The sequence below is a fragment of the Ipomoea nil genome, unplaced genomic scaffold (genome assembly GCF_001879475.1).
Source record: "Ipomoea nil cultivar Tokyo-kokei standard unplaced genomic scaffold, Asagao_1.1 scaffold3147, whole genome shotgun sequence".
In the NCBI taxonomy this organism is placed as follows: domain Eukaryota; kingdom Viridiplantae; phylum Streptophyta; class Magnoliopsida; order Solanales; family Convolvulaceae; genus Ipomoea; species Ipomoea nil.
The window spans coordinates 111,959-127,971 of NW_017619575.1; the positions used below are offsets into that span (position 1 = coordinate 111,959).

The 16,013-nt window shown below is 38.0% G+C and overlaps 3 protein-coding genes across 6 annotated transcripts in view; 1 reads left to right on the top strand and 2 right to left on the bottom strand.

Annotated features, from left to right (window-relative positions):
• The window catches only part of LOC109167136 (LMBR1 domain-containing protein 2 homolog A-like), a 7,901-nt gene extending 3,856 nt beyond the window's left edge, over window positions 1-4,045 (bottom strand). The window contains exons 1-8 of one of the 4 annotated variants that reach the window (XM_019316074.1): window positions 3,535-4,045; window positions 2,580-2,656; window positions 2,159-2,317; window positions 1,836-2,049; window positions 1,611-1,697; window positions 1,336-1,475; window positions 825-905; window positions 3-67 (exon numbers count right to left, since the gene is read on the bottom strand). In XM_019316074.1, the coding sequence (XP_019171619.1) occupies window positions 3-67; window positions 825-905; window positions 1,336-1,475; window positions 1,611-1,697; window positions 1,836-2,049; window positions 2,159-2,317; window positions 2,580-2,656; window positions 3,535-3,540 (829 nt within the window). In that variant the 5' untranslated portion in view covers window positions 3,541-4,045. Of the gene's footprint in view, window positions 1-2; window positions 68-824; window positions 906-1,335; window positions 1,476-1,610; window positions 1,698-1,835; window positions 2,050-2,158; window positions 2,318-2,579; window positions 2,662-2,822; window positions 3,257-3,534 lie in introns of those variants that run through there. The other 3 variants (XM_019316073.1, XM_019316075.1, XM_019316076.1) reach the window with 3 other exon arrangements.
• Window positions 4,046-4,795: 750 nt separating this feature from the next.
• On the bottom strand, window positions 4,796-8,636 carry LOC109167145 (2-carboxy-1,4-naphthoquinone phytyltransferase, chloroplastic). Its single transcript, XM_019316088.1, has 12 exons — window positions 8,559-8,636; window positions 8,338-8,513; window positions 7,685-7,961; window positions 7,198-7,301; window positions 6,962-7,033; window positions 6,732-6,870; window positions 6,286-6,392; window positions 6,107-6,197; window positions 5,993-6,031; window positions 5,802-5,912; window positions 5,661-5,726; window positions 4,796-5,142 (listed from the first exon to the last, which is right to left on the bottom strand). The coding sequence occupies exons 2-12, from the start codon at window positions 8,445-8,447 to the stop codon at window positions 5,005-5,007; spliced, it is 1,254 nt and encodes a 417-aa protein (XP_019171633.1). The 5' UTR covers window positions 8,448-8,513; window positions 8,559-8,636; the 3' UTR covers window positions 4,796-5,004.
• A 2,571-nt stretch (window positions 8,637-11,207) lies between these two features.
• LOC109167137 (ABC transporter G family member 11-like) lies at window positions 11,208-15,977 on the top strand. Its single transcript, XM_019316078.1, has 7 exons — window positions 11,208-11,628; window positions 11,857-11,936; window positions 12,688-13,152; window positions 13,235-13,330; window positions 13,438-13,563; window positions 14,845-15,838; window positions 15,897-15,977. The coding sequence occupies exons 1-6, from the start codon at window positions 11,298-11,300 to the stop codon at window positions 15,823-15,825; spliced, it is 2,079 nt and encodes a 692-aa protein (XP_019171623.1). The 5' UTR covers window positions 11,208-11,297; the 3' UTR covers window positions 15,826-15,838; window positions 15,897-15,977.
• Window positions 15,978-16,013: the final 36 nt, after the last annotated feature.

Below are 16,013 nucleotides of genomic sequence, written 5' to 3' on the forward strand. Positions count from 1 at the left end.
ACCTATTACTTCAAACACAGACCCTAGCCTGCCACTTCTTTCTGGCCTGAAGCTTGATATATACCTCCTGCATAAAGCTTTATACTGTTAAGAAGCAATAGGCACTGTTGCAAAAATCGGCCTAAGCGCTAGGTGCCCCTAGGCCGTGGCGATTTCCCCCCTAGGCGGCGGTCTAGGCGTTCGGCCGCCTAGGTGCCTAACTCGGCCGAGTTGGCGGCGAACTTGGCCGAATTTGGCTGAGTTAACTCGTACAATTCGGCAACTCGGGTGACTCGGCCTTGCTAATTTTTTTATTATATATATATATATATATATATATATAATATGACATACACCCACACACATGCACTTTTTTTTTAGTTAGCCACATAGTCCGTCTAGGCGCTAGGCGCTACTCTACCGCCCGACTAGCGCCTAGCGCCTACTGGAACCATGGCAATAGGTGGGAATAATTTTTGAATCAACAAAAACATATCAAAGAAAAGCTACATACTGATTCATTTCAGCATGAACCCCAACCACAATTGTAATACTGCTTTTAATTTAAAACCTAAAAACTACAACTGAGTCAATGGGCTCTACTGCTGTGTCCTTGCCAGTTGATTAATGATAAATCCAAGATGGCAGCAATAAAAATAGGATCCACAAGAAATATTGGTAAGCCTTAGAACATTGTTAGGGGGAAAAAAGGAAGCATTACTCTCAGTTTCTACCTTCACCTTGTAATTAATTTTGAATTTATGAGTTTATATAGAAACAAAATATCCAAAATGTTAGAACGTTCTTTGACTATGCAAAAACAGGAAGTAAGAAGAAAGACAAACCATCCATTGGCATATCGGTGTTCATAGTTCTTCATTGTGTCTTCCAGCTCAAGTGCTTCAGTAACAAAATTGATGTATTCACTGAATAAATAATTTTTTTAAAAAAATATTAGTACAGTCAAAAGATGAAAATGCAATTAAATTTATCATTGTTTGCATGCATTATTAAAGATGAGTGTTTCACCAGACAATTCTCAAATATGAAGTAACCTCTCAGTGAACAAGATAAGAAATCACCGAAGAAAAATTAAATATCTCTAGTATGCACTCCTAAATATATGTCTGTAACCAGCAATCTTTCCTTAAACCATCTGTGCAGAATGGTAAAAAGAGATGTTACAGTAGAACTCAGGGAAGGGAATTATCATAACAAATTCCATTGCAGGATTTTGATTCATATTTCCTTGTGAGTTACAAGTTACTGATTACGAAACTGAAAAGGACTGGGCATCGTATGTCATAGACTTTAAACTTAATGAAAAATCAGATTAATTTCTGAAAGTAAAAATACCTTTTATATCGATAGTATTTTTCTCGAGCTCTTCTGAGTTGACGTCTAAGTGCTGCCATTGTTTTTGGATCAGTATCATAATCCATATCATTTTCTCCTAACCTTCCACCCTGTGGTTTGAAAGAAGGATCTTCACTAAGCTGCATCCAAAAAATACTCAATGTTTCTTAATCATTGGAGAGAAACTGACAGAATGTGTCAGAGAAGCATGGAATAGATTGTAAGCCATGTGAATATGCACAAAGACCAAAAAGATGCCAAATACTCTTGATTACCATCTTCATCAGCATCTTATCAATAATGGTCATGTATGGTCTTAAAGGATCACGCTTTGACATTTGTTTGGATGTTGCTTGTGCAATCTGACATGTAAATCATCATTGTAATTAAATTGCATAGCAACAAATCTGAGAAACTGTCAGGTCAATAATTAACCAGAGATTGCATAGCACTGGATGCTCAGGAAAAAAAAAATGAAAACTTCTGGGAATAGAGCTTACAACTATAGAATTTGAAATTTCTCGATGGGCATCATCAAGTTTGACAGCCATTTTAGCCACCACATGCGAAAGACACTTGTGACGAGTTGTCCAATCAGCATTTCTCCAAATGCCTTTGGGAATTTCACTCAAACCAAAGCCAAGGAGAAACGCCCCAATGACAAGACCAAACGTATTTGAACAAGCCATGGCAAACCCAAGAATACCCCCACTCCTGCAAATTAATATGAACAGTATGCAAAATGTAAATTAACAAAATAATAATAATAATAACTAGCCAGCAAAATGAAACATCAAGTCATTCAACAAGGCAAAAGACAAACCAGTTCTTTCGTAGAGTAATGAGCAACAGTAATCCAAAGAGTCCAATAGAGCCAACACATAGGTAATAGACCAGGTTTACGCGTGCACTGGTCCTCAATTTTTCAGTCATAGTGAAATCCCCAGCATCTTCATAACCCTGAAGTATAGGTACCACAGCCCTGTTTAGAAAATATTTTCATAATATATGAGAAAATTTCAGCTTCAACTAAAGCTCCCCTAACCACCAATGCTTCACAAGTCCATCAGAAGCAACATTAATCTCTTAAAATAACTAAATCTCTGAATTACTAAAACCTCAACTACAATATTTCATAATGCTTATCCTAGAGCATTCCACTAAAAGAGTAAAAAACATAGCCAAATTATTAAAGTAATCATCAATAAATATGAAATTAAAGTAAAAGGCATTTGTTGGCATACCAAGTAAGGAGAAATGTACTCCAATAAGACCAGATCCAGAAGAAGTAGATTACTATCCTATCATGATTACCAAGCGTCTGCACAAAGAGAAAGGGAAAAAAAATCCGGCAAAGTTAGTTTCTATTTACAAAAAATCTTTAGCTGCGATAGCACCAACACACTAGTTAAAATTCGGCAATGTAGATCAATTATTATGTTTCGTAACTCATGGTGGTTTTAGTGTTGAATTGATAGGGAACGTACGGTCCAGATGTCGGCGGGGACGAGAATGATGATGGAGAGAGAACAGAACCAGGCGTAACCGACGGTGAAGCGGACGTATCGAGGGACATCTGGTCCGGCGAAGTACCAGAGAGTCAGCCCCACCATCCCGATCGTTAGGGGCAATGATATCAGGTAAAACACCCACATCTTCTGTCCTCTCTCACTCACTCGCCGGCGCCGATCGCTTTTACTTTGTAACAGAGACGCGGGAAAATAGGGGGGAATTTTTTCCAGGTCGAGTCGGTGTTGAGTTGCTTAAATTTGAGATATGGAAATGGCGACGAGAGGAGAAAAGTGAAAGGCCAAAGCTACGGCACGAGAGACTCGATCATGGTGCAATTGCGCAAACGGGCATGGCTGGCTCGGACACTTCCTTCCGTCATCTCCAATCTTTCGAACGAATTGTTTTATTATGCTATGGAGTACGATGATCTCTAGTTAGTAGTAACGTCTACTTTTGGAGGTTTTTTTTTTTTTTTTTTTTTTTTCCATCATATATGGTATTTATAATTTATGATGTGGTCCAAATAAAATAGACAGAAGTGTCAAATAGGCTCATCTACTACTGTGAAATATTCAATTTCCACCACGAATTAAATTAAAGTCTAAACGGTTGCACTTACCAATTAAATTAAAGTCTACTCAATTATTAAAAAATAAAAATAAAAAAGGAATTTTAGCCGTAGCTCACCTTCATGCTGAGAAGACCCGCTGCGGGAGCTGCCAAGTTGACACCGCGGGAGGAGATGAGCCCAAGTTCGCGCGCCGATCTGCTGCCTTTCTCTACCCCGCTTGGTCTGCTGGGGTCTTCGCTGAGAACCACCGAGGGAGAGAGAGACACGACGAGAGGAAGGGTTCCGCCCAAACTGCTGCGCTGAAACAAGGGATGCTGCTCGTTGCCTCACGCGGGGAGGAGATGGAGACTTGGGATGACTTCCGCCACTGCCGTTATTCTACCTCGCCGGAAACGGACCACATTCGCCGCCTGTTACTTCATCGTTGCTGCTTTGCCGGAACAGAGAACGCACGGGGGTGCTTCACGGGACCTCCAAACCCGCCACTTGCTACCGCGAGGTCCACCGCACGGACTGCTTCACAACACTGTCGCCGCCGTTGCTCACCTGACAAAGGAAGGGAGACTAGAACTGCTGTTGGTTTGTAGTTCACTGAGGAATGAGAACTCGCCGGAGAACCAGAGGATGAGCTGCCATTGTTCTGCTTCGCCGAGCTCTCCCGCTACCGCCATTGTCGAACCTACCGCCGAGCTCTACCAACTATTGTCGTCGTTGAAATTCCTTTAAAAAAAAAAATAATAACAATTGAATAGGAAGCTGGTTACAACCTGTAAAAAAAAAAGTCAATCAAACAAATTTAGCTGGTAAGTATGGCGGATTAGACCTTAATTTAGTTCGTGGTGGGAATTGAGCACTTCGTAGATGTGCTTATTTAACACTTCTGCCAATAAAATAAAATTACTGTGTATATAAAATGAAACTGAATAACATGTCTCGCATATTGAGTATATATTGTAAGTGAAACTATTTTTTGAGTACTACTGACTCTGTTACCTGCAGTATCTGTTCATAACTACTTTCTCAACCTACTGAAGCACAAAAAGTCCATACCCATCCACAATTAAAATAGTTAAATTAAAATTATATTTTAGTTGCGATATAATGAAATTACAATGTTGTATAAAATGAAATTGAATAACAAGTCTCATATATTGAGTGTATTTTATCAAATGAAAATGTACTTTAATTGTGTTGTAATGAAGCTACAATGTATATATAAAATGAAACTGAATAACATGTTTCACATATTTGAGTGTATATTGTCCAATAAAACCGTAATTGAATTAAAATTATACTTTAGTGATATTGTAATAAAACTACAATGTGTATAAAATGAAATTCAATAACAAGTCTCACATATTTAATGTGTATTGTCAAAATTGAACTTGAATCAAAATAATACTTTAATTGTGTTGTAATAAAACTACAATACTGAATACGTCATAAAAACAAAATTAGTCGGACGAAACAGGACATGATGCTACAGAATAATTTAGCGATGCGAATAGCCAAATACATATACACATGATGTTCCATTCTAATCTGATGAACTCTAAAATGATGGTGTGGGGGGTGGGGGGTGATGATCAGGTGAGAAGAACAGGCCTCATGTTGTAGTTCCTTGCAAAGAATCTAGCCACCACCAATCCAGCAGCCAAAGTAGCACCAAACAGAGCATGGAGTCTCACACAGTAATACTTTGCCATAAAGATCTTTGTTTTGTCCTAGTTTGCAACCACAACACATTCAAGATTTATCATTTTGCAGGAAAGAACATAAAAGTTGCATATGACTATGCTCATATTTTGTAGGATGGGTTTCGACTCGTGTGTCATTTTCACACATAGTTCTCGACTATCAATTTGTTCCGCTATTAGTTTCTTGACTTTGAATTTGTACCACTTTGAGTCCTAGTAAGTTTTCCAGCCAAAAATCCCGTAAAACCAACATGTCTATTGGTCTTCTCGGTTTGAGCCGATCAGTTATGTACAATCTAGGCTGATTTATCTTGTTGTGGTTCTTTGTCAGCTAAGGTCATAAAGCGAATTTCACCCAGAACACATTTTCAGGTAACAGTTGCGGGATTTCTCGTAAATCAAAGCATGTGCACAATATGTGTTTGGTCAAAAAACTCGCTAGAAAGATTAAAAGTGGTAAAAACTCAATGTCAAGTGGACTAATAGTGACAAAAATCGATGGACCAAAAGTTGAAAAAACTCTTTGGCAGATAGTTTGCACTTACTTCATGGTTCTTTTCCACATAGCTAATCACCATTCTTCCCATTGGAATTGTTAGGACAGAGAGAATCTGCAACAAAAAAAGTAACTGCACTTGATGAACATGTTAACCTGAATGTTAAAGAACAGATGGCAGCGAACTTACAATGCTTGCAGAAGGAAGAGTTTTGGTAAAGCCGAGAATAATCGTGAGCGAATAGAGTGCCATGACAGATGCTTTCACGACTTCTGCGCCTGTTTTTGTACCGAGCCTGACCTGCAGTGATAAAAGAAGGCGAAAAATAAGACGTGCCCGAGTTGTGGCTTGTTCCTTCCAGGAGAGTTTCGCTAACTCACCAGAGGAGAATATTTTCCCACAGCCTTGTCGTCGTCTATCTGAATTATGCATCACGTGTTAGCACCATAGACACCGCAAGAGTAACCGAGACATGGAGGGGCAGGCAAGGTTACCTGATGAAAGTGACTACAGAATAAGATGAGGGAGGTTGTCAGACCGACAAGAACGGATGCTGAAAGGATCGTACCGGAGATGGGTAATATGCTATCACCAAGCATCGAGGCAATTAGTTAGTCACGAAACGTTTTATGTCAATAGTAGTTATAACAGGTGGATAAGAAAAACGAACAACCTAGTACTGCTCTGAAGCAAGTAAAAAGCAGTAGTAGCGAATGGACCGAAAGCTGCAAAGCACAAAGGCTCACCCAATCCCTGATAGCTTAGCCGAAACGGTGGACACTGAAAAAAAAAATCCCAACATGTCAACGATAACAGTGACTGCTGTAAGTCAAGCACGCTTAACCACAGAGTTCTTTAGATATCTGGTTGTCATATCTTACTTAAAACCAATTGGTCATAAGTAGATGGACATTAACCATTTAACCACATCCCTCCATGGTAAGCCACAACGCCATGTCTCGAATCAAGTAGGGGCTGAATTCAGCCAACCCGGCCGACGCCCAACACTCTTGACATGGCACATTGGCACGAGTGAAACCTATAAAGTTACGAGAACAGAATGATAATACATAATACATCAGCATTGGATGTTTTACACTTGATAATCTTTTAATTCACCTGGTATATGTAACCACAGGTAATTGCAGAAGCCAATAGTAGTATAGCACGCAGGTTTGCAGACTGTAGAGAAGCCCATACAAGCCCGCAGAAGCCAAGTTCAAGTGATACATAAGCAGCAATAAGAGTGCCTGTCCGGCTGGTAAAGCATGACGAGATACAATCAAATGAAAAGATATACTCCGGAATAATGTGATTCGAGTGCAATGTTGAACAGATTAAGAGCACACCTGCCAACTATGTTAACGACTGATTCTTTCTTATTCTTGTCTGCTCCTGTGTCAAAATCATAAACGTCGTTGCTGCCATATTACAAAGATATTGAATAAAAAGGGGAACAGACATTTTTAATCCAGTTTACGACTATGTAATTTTATTGGTTAACATTGGCGGTTTGTGACATGCCTAGAGACAGTTTTAATCATAGTACCAACAAGAAGTTACCAAATCAGAAACCGAAAAGCACCTTAAGTTGAGCCATGTGATGATAAGAACGGAGGAAGCTAAGAGCGCCAAGTAACGCGTGACAGAAAATAGGCCTGCTTGCAAATAGGCAGCTGCACTTCCTACCTGTTCATAATACGATTGGAGAGATGCCAAGAGTGAGTGTGCAATCGTAGAAAAGTAAAACACTCCACGGTCCACCCTAAAGCTCCCAAAAAAGTGTTTCCAAAAGAATTTTTCTCGAGCACTAGTCACGTTTCAGGAGAGAATTCCATATGTGACCAATGAAATAGCGTCCATATAATTGAAGCATGTGCTCCATCTCAACTAAAAGCATAAGCTGATAGTTGGATTGCACGTTAATGGCTATATGCTCACACATATCATGCCTAGCTTTTGAACCTCGTCCTCATTGTAAATGCAAGTAGAAAAATTTACGGGCATTACAACATTGAAACTAACGCAATGCATGAAGAAGCTACAACCTAGAAGAAGCAAAACGAACTTACAGTTAGAGGAACCAAGGCCACTGAATATATCGGAAGTTTCACTGCCCGCCAAATCAAAGTAGTTCTAGAAATATTTTCTTCCTTTTCCTCATTGATAGCATCCGAATGCCGAGCTCTGCAAGAATAAAAATGCCTCGGGTGCTGGCATTGCCGCCTTGATTCTTGCCACCGTAAAGCACTCCAGCTGTTACATCTGTTTGTGCAACCGATACAGCAAAACGATCTATACACAGAATGTGGCAGCACTGAATTGATCGCGAAATCGAATTTTGTCAGCCTGCCCAGACATCAAATGTGGCCTTGATTCTTGAATTTATGATAATCATAAAAAATGAAGTTCCACAGAAAGTAACCAAATTTTCATCTTCATATTGGACGAATTATATGATCTTTACACACTAAACAGGCAAACATGGAAACATTTCTGAAATCTTAAAGACAGATAAGGGGCAAATCTCAGCATCACCATCATCATTGTAAATATTATCTTATCCAAAGCCCTAACCTCGTACTACCCGAATAACAGAGACCCATTCAAGACAAGAACAAGAACAAGAACAAGAACAGAAACTAAAACATAGTCCACCCCAATTACCCCACTCACTTCTTCTCATTCAAGATTCAAGAAAATGAAACATGGGTATTCGACTTGCCTAGAAAAGCTGTGCCCTTGATTATGGAAATAGCAGTAATTGACTTTACTGAAGCCGAAGCCAGGACCGCCATTAACAGAGCTACACAGTGCGGCGGCTGCCAGTGCCATCAACGACCTCCACCGCCACCGCCACCGCCACCGTTGAAATTTCAGGCTTTTACCACTTGATTGGGTCCGGGCACTTCAAATTCTTCGATATCTAACAATAAACCCCTCTTCAATTTTGCCTTGTCAAAGCCAAGGCCAGAAAACGAAAACCTTTACCTTATCCATAAGCAAAAGGCTATTTTGTCCTATCAATAAAGTCATCAACTTTTTTTTTATCTGCAAGTGGTATGGCTGTGGTTTTACACTTTTACATCTTCAAACCGTTATAGCTTAGTCACTGGGAATTTTTAGCAAGTTTCCATTAACCAATCAATAAGAAACATCACCTTAAACAGTTAAACTACACCAAATTCCTCTTTGGCAATGTTAATATCCCTCATTTAAGCATTTCATCTTCTTTAAGGTTGTTTGGACATGCCCAGAACTTGAAATGATCTTGCCCAAAATCGGACATGAATTCTTGATTATTATTAGACTATAAAAATGAGATATGTAAAATATGTTCAGCAATATAAATGCATCCTATTTCAAACCCAACAGGCAACAACCGAGTATTAAAATCGTAGCAGCAACGTAACCTTGGGATAACATAGTATACGATGTTTGGGAGAAGAAATATAGTACGATGTAGAAATGCCCGGTTGTTAAAGAGACCAGTTGACGGTTGGGGAATTGAAACTTCAAAGGCCGTTTTAAATGCTGATCGCTTCGATCCAAATCTACAACAACCCTTTCACTACATGCACTCCTATGCAGGGTATCTTTTCTCTAGCTCTGTGATCCTTTAAAATTTTGGTTGGGGTAGGTGAACCGTACCGCTTCACTCACATCATTCTAGCGCGAATAAAATGTGATGTTAGAGAAAAATGGCATAAAAATTTTATGGTTCCCAATAATCCTAATATAAAACATGCAGGCCGGTGTTCATATAAACGAAAATGTGGTGGAAAATCATCCACTATATACACATATCTCCATCAATGCACTTATGCACGTTAGTGTCTCAGCTCACAAAGTCATAGCCAAACTTCAATATATATTTTAATTTGCACTCTTGTTTAGGAAGAAAAAAAAAAAAACAAAACAAAATAGCCATATATATCTTATGGAGTAAGTAGAGATATAAATTTACAAAAGTATTTATACATTAATTAAGTTATTATTTATAATTTTATTCACATTAAACATATGAGTAATAAACATATTTTACTAATTTAAAACATATTTTAGATAACAAAGTTATAATTTTTTTTAGTAAAGAACGAGAGACAGGACCTCACGTTAGCAGATTCTCTGAGTGACCGCACGACTCACGTCCGCCATCAAAATAGTTACCAAGTCAATCGTGGTCTTCTAAAGTTATAATTTTCTTTGAATACAAAGGAAATAAGTTATAACTACAAAATCGTTAGGCGATCTGCGAACCAGGTTACTCACTTGTTAGCTAAACAGTCTGTTTCTATGTCTGGTTGTTCAGAGTGGGTTTTAAACCCTCCCCTATCATTTGTAATGTGTTAGTTTCAGACCTTATCTAATGTAAATCCTTTGTTTTCAAAAAAAAAAAAAGTCACAACCACAAAAAGAGTATTACACTAGTCATCCGCATAATTAGGGGAACAGTGTAAAGTGTTAATGAATTGAAGTAGCTAGACTTGGGGTGAGTCTGTATATATCAAATCTGTCAAATTGGGATTTTGAGTTTATCATCCACATCCGCATATGTTAAGGTGCAGATTTGATCCAATTTAATTCCATCTACTAATGACGAATTTGACAGATCAAGAATATGGAGTAGTTGTTATTATAGTATAGAAGATAGAAGATAGAAGATATCACATTTTGAAAATAAAATAAATTATAGTATAGTAATTTAACTCTTCAAATATTAAAAAATCAAAATGACAATAATTTTAAAATAAAACTATAATATAATAATCCAATTATATATATAGATTAATACTAGATTAAAGAAATAAATTAGATATAATAACCCTTTAATTTGGACTGCAACAGATAGAAAAAATATAGAACAAATAATACATTGTAATAGATTCAATAGCACTCAAATAAATTCGCTTTTAATATGGTAATGAAAAATTTTCTCTAAGTAAACCCACATTTAATTCACTATTAAAGGATGTGAATTAAATCAAAACAGTACACATTTAGTGGATCCATGAATACTTGCAATACCAGCCACAATAAACCATCTCATTTAGTATAGCTCATGCATAGGGATGGCAATTGGTTGGCCCTCAAATCCTCAATCACCGATCTATCATTAATATACTCTCTTTTTCTCAAATAATTCATAGTACTCAACCAGTAATGAACTAAACTCGTGCGGACTATTTTTATACTTTATCTGCTCAGATCACCTTACTCCTAACTTACAATGGTGGATATTTTAAAAAATTCACACCACTTTACCGAAATGCGGATATCCACCACGGGTATCTATTGTTTATTATTATCTTATTAAAAAAATTATAAATAATAATAAGAATAATGTTCCAATTATTTACACAATTATTGAAATGATAACTATAATACGTACAGGCACTAAAAATGACAGGTACCAAGAATACATGGCAGGGCCATGCATGTATTAAATTCATCCACACGAATTACACGACCAAATAGGTGCAGCATGAAAATTGAATTTGTCATGCACACACGTCCTTGTCATTTGTCAAACAAGTCAGTCCATCCATCCCTATATATGTGAAGCATAATGCATTGTTAATCCAATACAAATGCAAGGAATTAAACATATTTCTTCTTGAACTATAGAAACAGTAAAGATTTAATTAGATTCTTCAAGTTCATCTTTTCTTGCTTTTTTTGGCTATGGATTCTGGAAACGATGATTCCAGAATCAGACAGTGTGATAGTAACAGAATCAACATTGTCCCGTTAGATATGGAGACTGCCGGCGGTGTGTCGTCGATGCCGAAGGACAAGAGACCAGGCGGCGGAGCAGAAGCGGCGAAAGTAGACGTGGGCGGCGGCGGCGGCGTTTTCTTGACGTGGGAAGATCTGTGGGTGACTGTATCGGATGGGAGGAAAGGGAACAAGGCTATTCTTAAAGGCCTCACCGGGTATGCTAGGCCCGGTGAACTCTTAGCCATCATGGGCCCTTCTGGCTGCGGCAAATCTACCCTCCTTGACGCTTTAGCAGGTATATATAATATGTTCAGTGTTTATAATTTATATATATATATTTTTTTTTTTTTGAAAGTTACTGGCTTTATTACATTGTAGTATCTGTTCATATACTTTCTCAATCTACTGAAACACAAAGAACCAATAACGCCTCCACTGAGGCTGGTTATTATATCTACTGAGGTTTATAATTTATATATATTATGCTCAACGGCCACTTATATATTATAGTATTGATGATCAGGAAGACTGGAGCTGACTACTAGGCAAAGTGGGGATATATTGATCAATGGTCGAACACAAACACTGGCTTATGGAACATCGGTATGTAAATAAATTAAATTAGAAAATTCTGGGACAACCACAACTAAGTTAATTCAAATATTAATTTAGGAACCATAAAGTTTCAAGTTTGACTTAGAGTAGTGTATTGATAATTTGTACCCGTTAATCATGGACAACTAAGCTGATTTACTTTTATGTGATCCTCTGCTTATTAAAATTAAGAATAAGGTTCAAATTGATTACTGAACGTAACTTGAAAATGCAATTGGGCCACTGAACGGAAAAAAAAAAAGTGTAATTAGACTACTGAACACTCTAAATGTATGCAATTTCACCTAATAGCAGGTTACGTTCAATTTTAGCAGGTTACCTGCTTACGTGACAGCTGAGTTTGACATTTTTAATAATAAATTTTAAAAATTGAAATTAAAAAAAAAAAAAAAAAAAAAACGACTGGGTGGCTGGCTTCCCTCCTCCCCTCCCCCCTTCTTTTATCGCCCACTGAGATTGTTTTTTTTAAAAAAAAAATTATTTAAAAATGTCAAATCAGTTGTCACGTATGCAAGTAACATGCTAAAATTGATGATAACTTGCTATCAAGTGAAATTGCATACATTTAGAGTATTCACTAGTCTAATTGTATTTTTTGTCGTTCAGTGACCTAATTGCATTTTTAAGTTAGGTTTAATGGCAAATTTGAACGTTGTTCCTTAAAAGTTAGACTGTGTTTACTCATGTGGCCTGGAAAAAGATGAATGAAATACTAAAGATTTTGAGGTGAAATGTGCAGGCTTATGTGACGCAAGAGGACACTCTGACTGCGACGCTAACGGTGCGGGAGGCCGTGTACTATTCGGCGCAGCTGCAGCTCCCGAGCTCGCTGCCGAGATCGGAGAAGAAGGAGATAGCGGAGATGACTATAAAGGAGATGGGATTGCAGGACGCCATGAATACCAGAATCGGAGGAGGGTGGGGGAACAAAGGGATAAGCGGCGGGCAGAAACGGAGAGTGAGCATTTGCCTGGAGATTCTCACCCGCCCCAAGCTTCTGTTCCTCGACGAGCCAACCAGCGGTCTCGACAGTGCCGCTTCCTACTACGTGATGAGCAAAATTGCGCGATTGGCTCGTGAGAATCGAACCGTGGTTGCGTCCATTCATCAGCCCAGCACTGAAGTTTTCAGCCTTTTCACTAGCTTGTGCCTGTTGTCTTCTGGCAGAGTTGTCTATTTTGGCCCCGCTTCTGCTGCAATCCAGGTTAATATATACTGAGCTGGGTTCACAAAAATAAGAAAAATGACTTTGAAATATCTATTTTGACCCACTTTTGTTGTTGCAGTTTTTTGAAACCAATGGTTTCCCTTGCCCAACTCTCCAGAATCCATCTGATCATTTCCTCAAAACCATAAACAAAGATTTTGACAATGATGATGAGGTACAATAAAATTGCTCCTAAACTTGCATTGCCTCCGATCCATTCATATGAATCATATTAACTTCAAGAAGCTTAAGGTTATATCGATATATGTATAATTTGAGCAGGACGTTGAACAAGGTTGTGCTAGAGGCATCCCCACAGAAGAAGTGATCAACATTCTGGTAAACTCATACAAATCATATCACAGATACCGAGAAGTTCAAGGACAGGTTGCTGAAATATCCAAGCAGGTAATCATCATCATCATACTTAGGGTGTGTTTGGTTCGCACATAGAAATCGGAATCGGAATGGGTATCAAATACTTGGTAATGGTAATGGGTTTTGGTGAAAGTATTTAACATGTTTGGTAGTAGGGTGGAATGGGAATGATTACTAATAGTAGTGCTTGAGAATGAATAAGGGAATGAAACTCTTATTTTATTTGGGTATGGGTTTTTCAATTGATGAGGTATTCGAAATCCATAGTAGTGTTCTAAAAACCTATCAACCAAACAACAACAATCACTTCCATACCCATTCCTATGTACAAAACCCACCAACCAAACACACCCTTAGATTTCTTGATGTTGCAAAACTATAGGGAATAACTTAAGTCAAGTTAGTCAAATCATTGATGTTGCAGATGACGTGTTAGGGGTGACTACACTAAGACATGTCACTACTAGCAACTAAATATTTTGTAGGGGTATCCCCTCTCTTTTGATCTAAAAGAAATTGATTTGCATAAAAGCAGTCTATTTAGGAATGTCAATTTTAGTCTGAAATAGATAAGCTGGCCCCATAAGGTAGACCAACAAATAAAGTTAAGGCCAATTTAGCCTGTAAAAAAAATCAGCCGAATAAATTCAAAATCGATAAGTTCGGTGACCAAAGCCATAAATTTAATGGGCTAGCTTGATTGCTCGAGCCTCTTAGCCTATTTTTTTGTTATAGAAGTGATGTTGAACAAAAGATACATTGATTTATATGTAAGCATCTTTATTATTTTTTATTAAAATTTTAATAAATTTATTATAAAATTAATAAAATATATTTCTTTATAAAAATAAATAATGAAAAATAAAAACTTACTATAAATATTAGGGAAATGCTTCCCACCCCTATAAAAACCACACAACTTATAGCTACTCCTTTGACATTAATATTATATTAATTGATTGAATAATGTATAAATTTATATTTATTAGTATAAATGCTCTAATTTATTAAAATTAATATTTTTGACTGTTAATTTTAAAATGTCAATAGTTTTACTTGAGCTGTCTGATAAGCCCAACAACATGAAATTTTAGAATTAAAGGCAAAATATTTTGAACAACAAAAAAATCAATTAGCTCAAACCAATAAACCTGAAAGCTCAATAGCGCTAGCTGAAATTGAATAGGGCAGCCCGATTAAGTTTGTGATGGTAGCAACTCAAACTGATTTACTTTAACTATATTTCTTACTGTTCAAGTTTGAGTTTACCAAGTGTACATCCTATCCAAAACTGAGTTAATTACATTTCAGGAAGGAGAAGTGCTGAAGAAAAGCAGTCGTGCAGACTTTTTCACTCAAAGCATTGTGCTGACAAGGAGATCTTTCTTGAACATGTTCCGCGATCTTGGCTACTACTGGCTGCGCCTGGGAATTTACATAACGTTGGCTGTCGGACTAGGATACATGTACAACGATGTTGGATACGGCAACAGTTCCATCCAGGCAAGATGCTCAGTGCTGGCGTTTATTGCCTCCTTCTTTACATTCATGGCCATCGGCGGCTTCCCCTCGTTCGTGGAAGACATGAAAGTGTTCAAGAAAGAAACCCTAAACGGGCACTATGGGTGCGGGGCATTTGCCATTGCCAACACACTTTCCTCCCTGCCATACCTCCTTCTAATATCACTCATTCCAGGAATGATTGCTTATTTCCCAGTAGGGCTTCAAAGGGAGTTTGGGCACTTTGCATACTTCGCCTTAGTCATTCTCATGAACATGTTGCTAGTAGAAAGCTTGATGATGATCATTGCCAGCCTGGTGCCAAACTACCTAATGGGAATCATCGCCGGAGCCGGATTACAGGCGCTGATGATCCTCGGCGGCGGCTACTTCCGGCTGCCCAAAGATCTACCAAAGCTGTTCTGGCGGTACCCAATATATTACATCGACTTTCATAAGTACGCTTACCAAGGCCTATACAAGAATGAGTTCCAGGGGCTGAGATTGCCAGAAGAAACCGGTCAGATCATCACCGGAGAAGAAGTTTTGAGGGAAACTTTGCAGGTTGAAATGGGTCATTCAAAGTGGATTGATCTCTTGGTTTTGGTGGTGATGGGGGTTGTGTGTAGGGTGGTTTTCTTGTTGGTTGTGAAGGCAAGTGAGAAGGCTAAACATGTTGTGAAAGCAGTGATGAGAGTGTCACCAAAACAAAGTCACCAGGTTGTAGCCACCTTCCCTTCTACTACACCTTCCCATACACCAAGTCCTACTACACGGTTTCTAAACATATAACCCAACAGTTCAATTAGTTTTTAAGTGGCAGACTATAAGTTAAGACATGACAAGAGAATTTCACTCAAATGTTGTATGTATTTGTATGGTATACATACGTATGTGGTATACCTCTCTCTTGTCCTATTAATAAAGTCATCAACTTTTTTTTTAGCAAGTTTCCATTAACCAATCAATGAAAAACATCA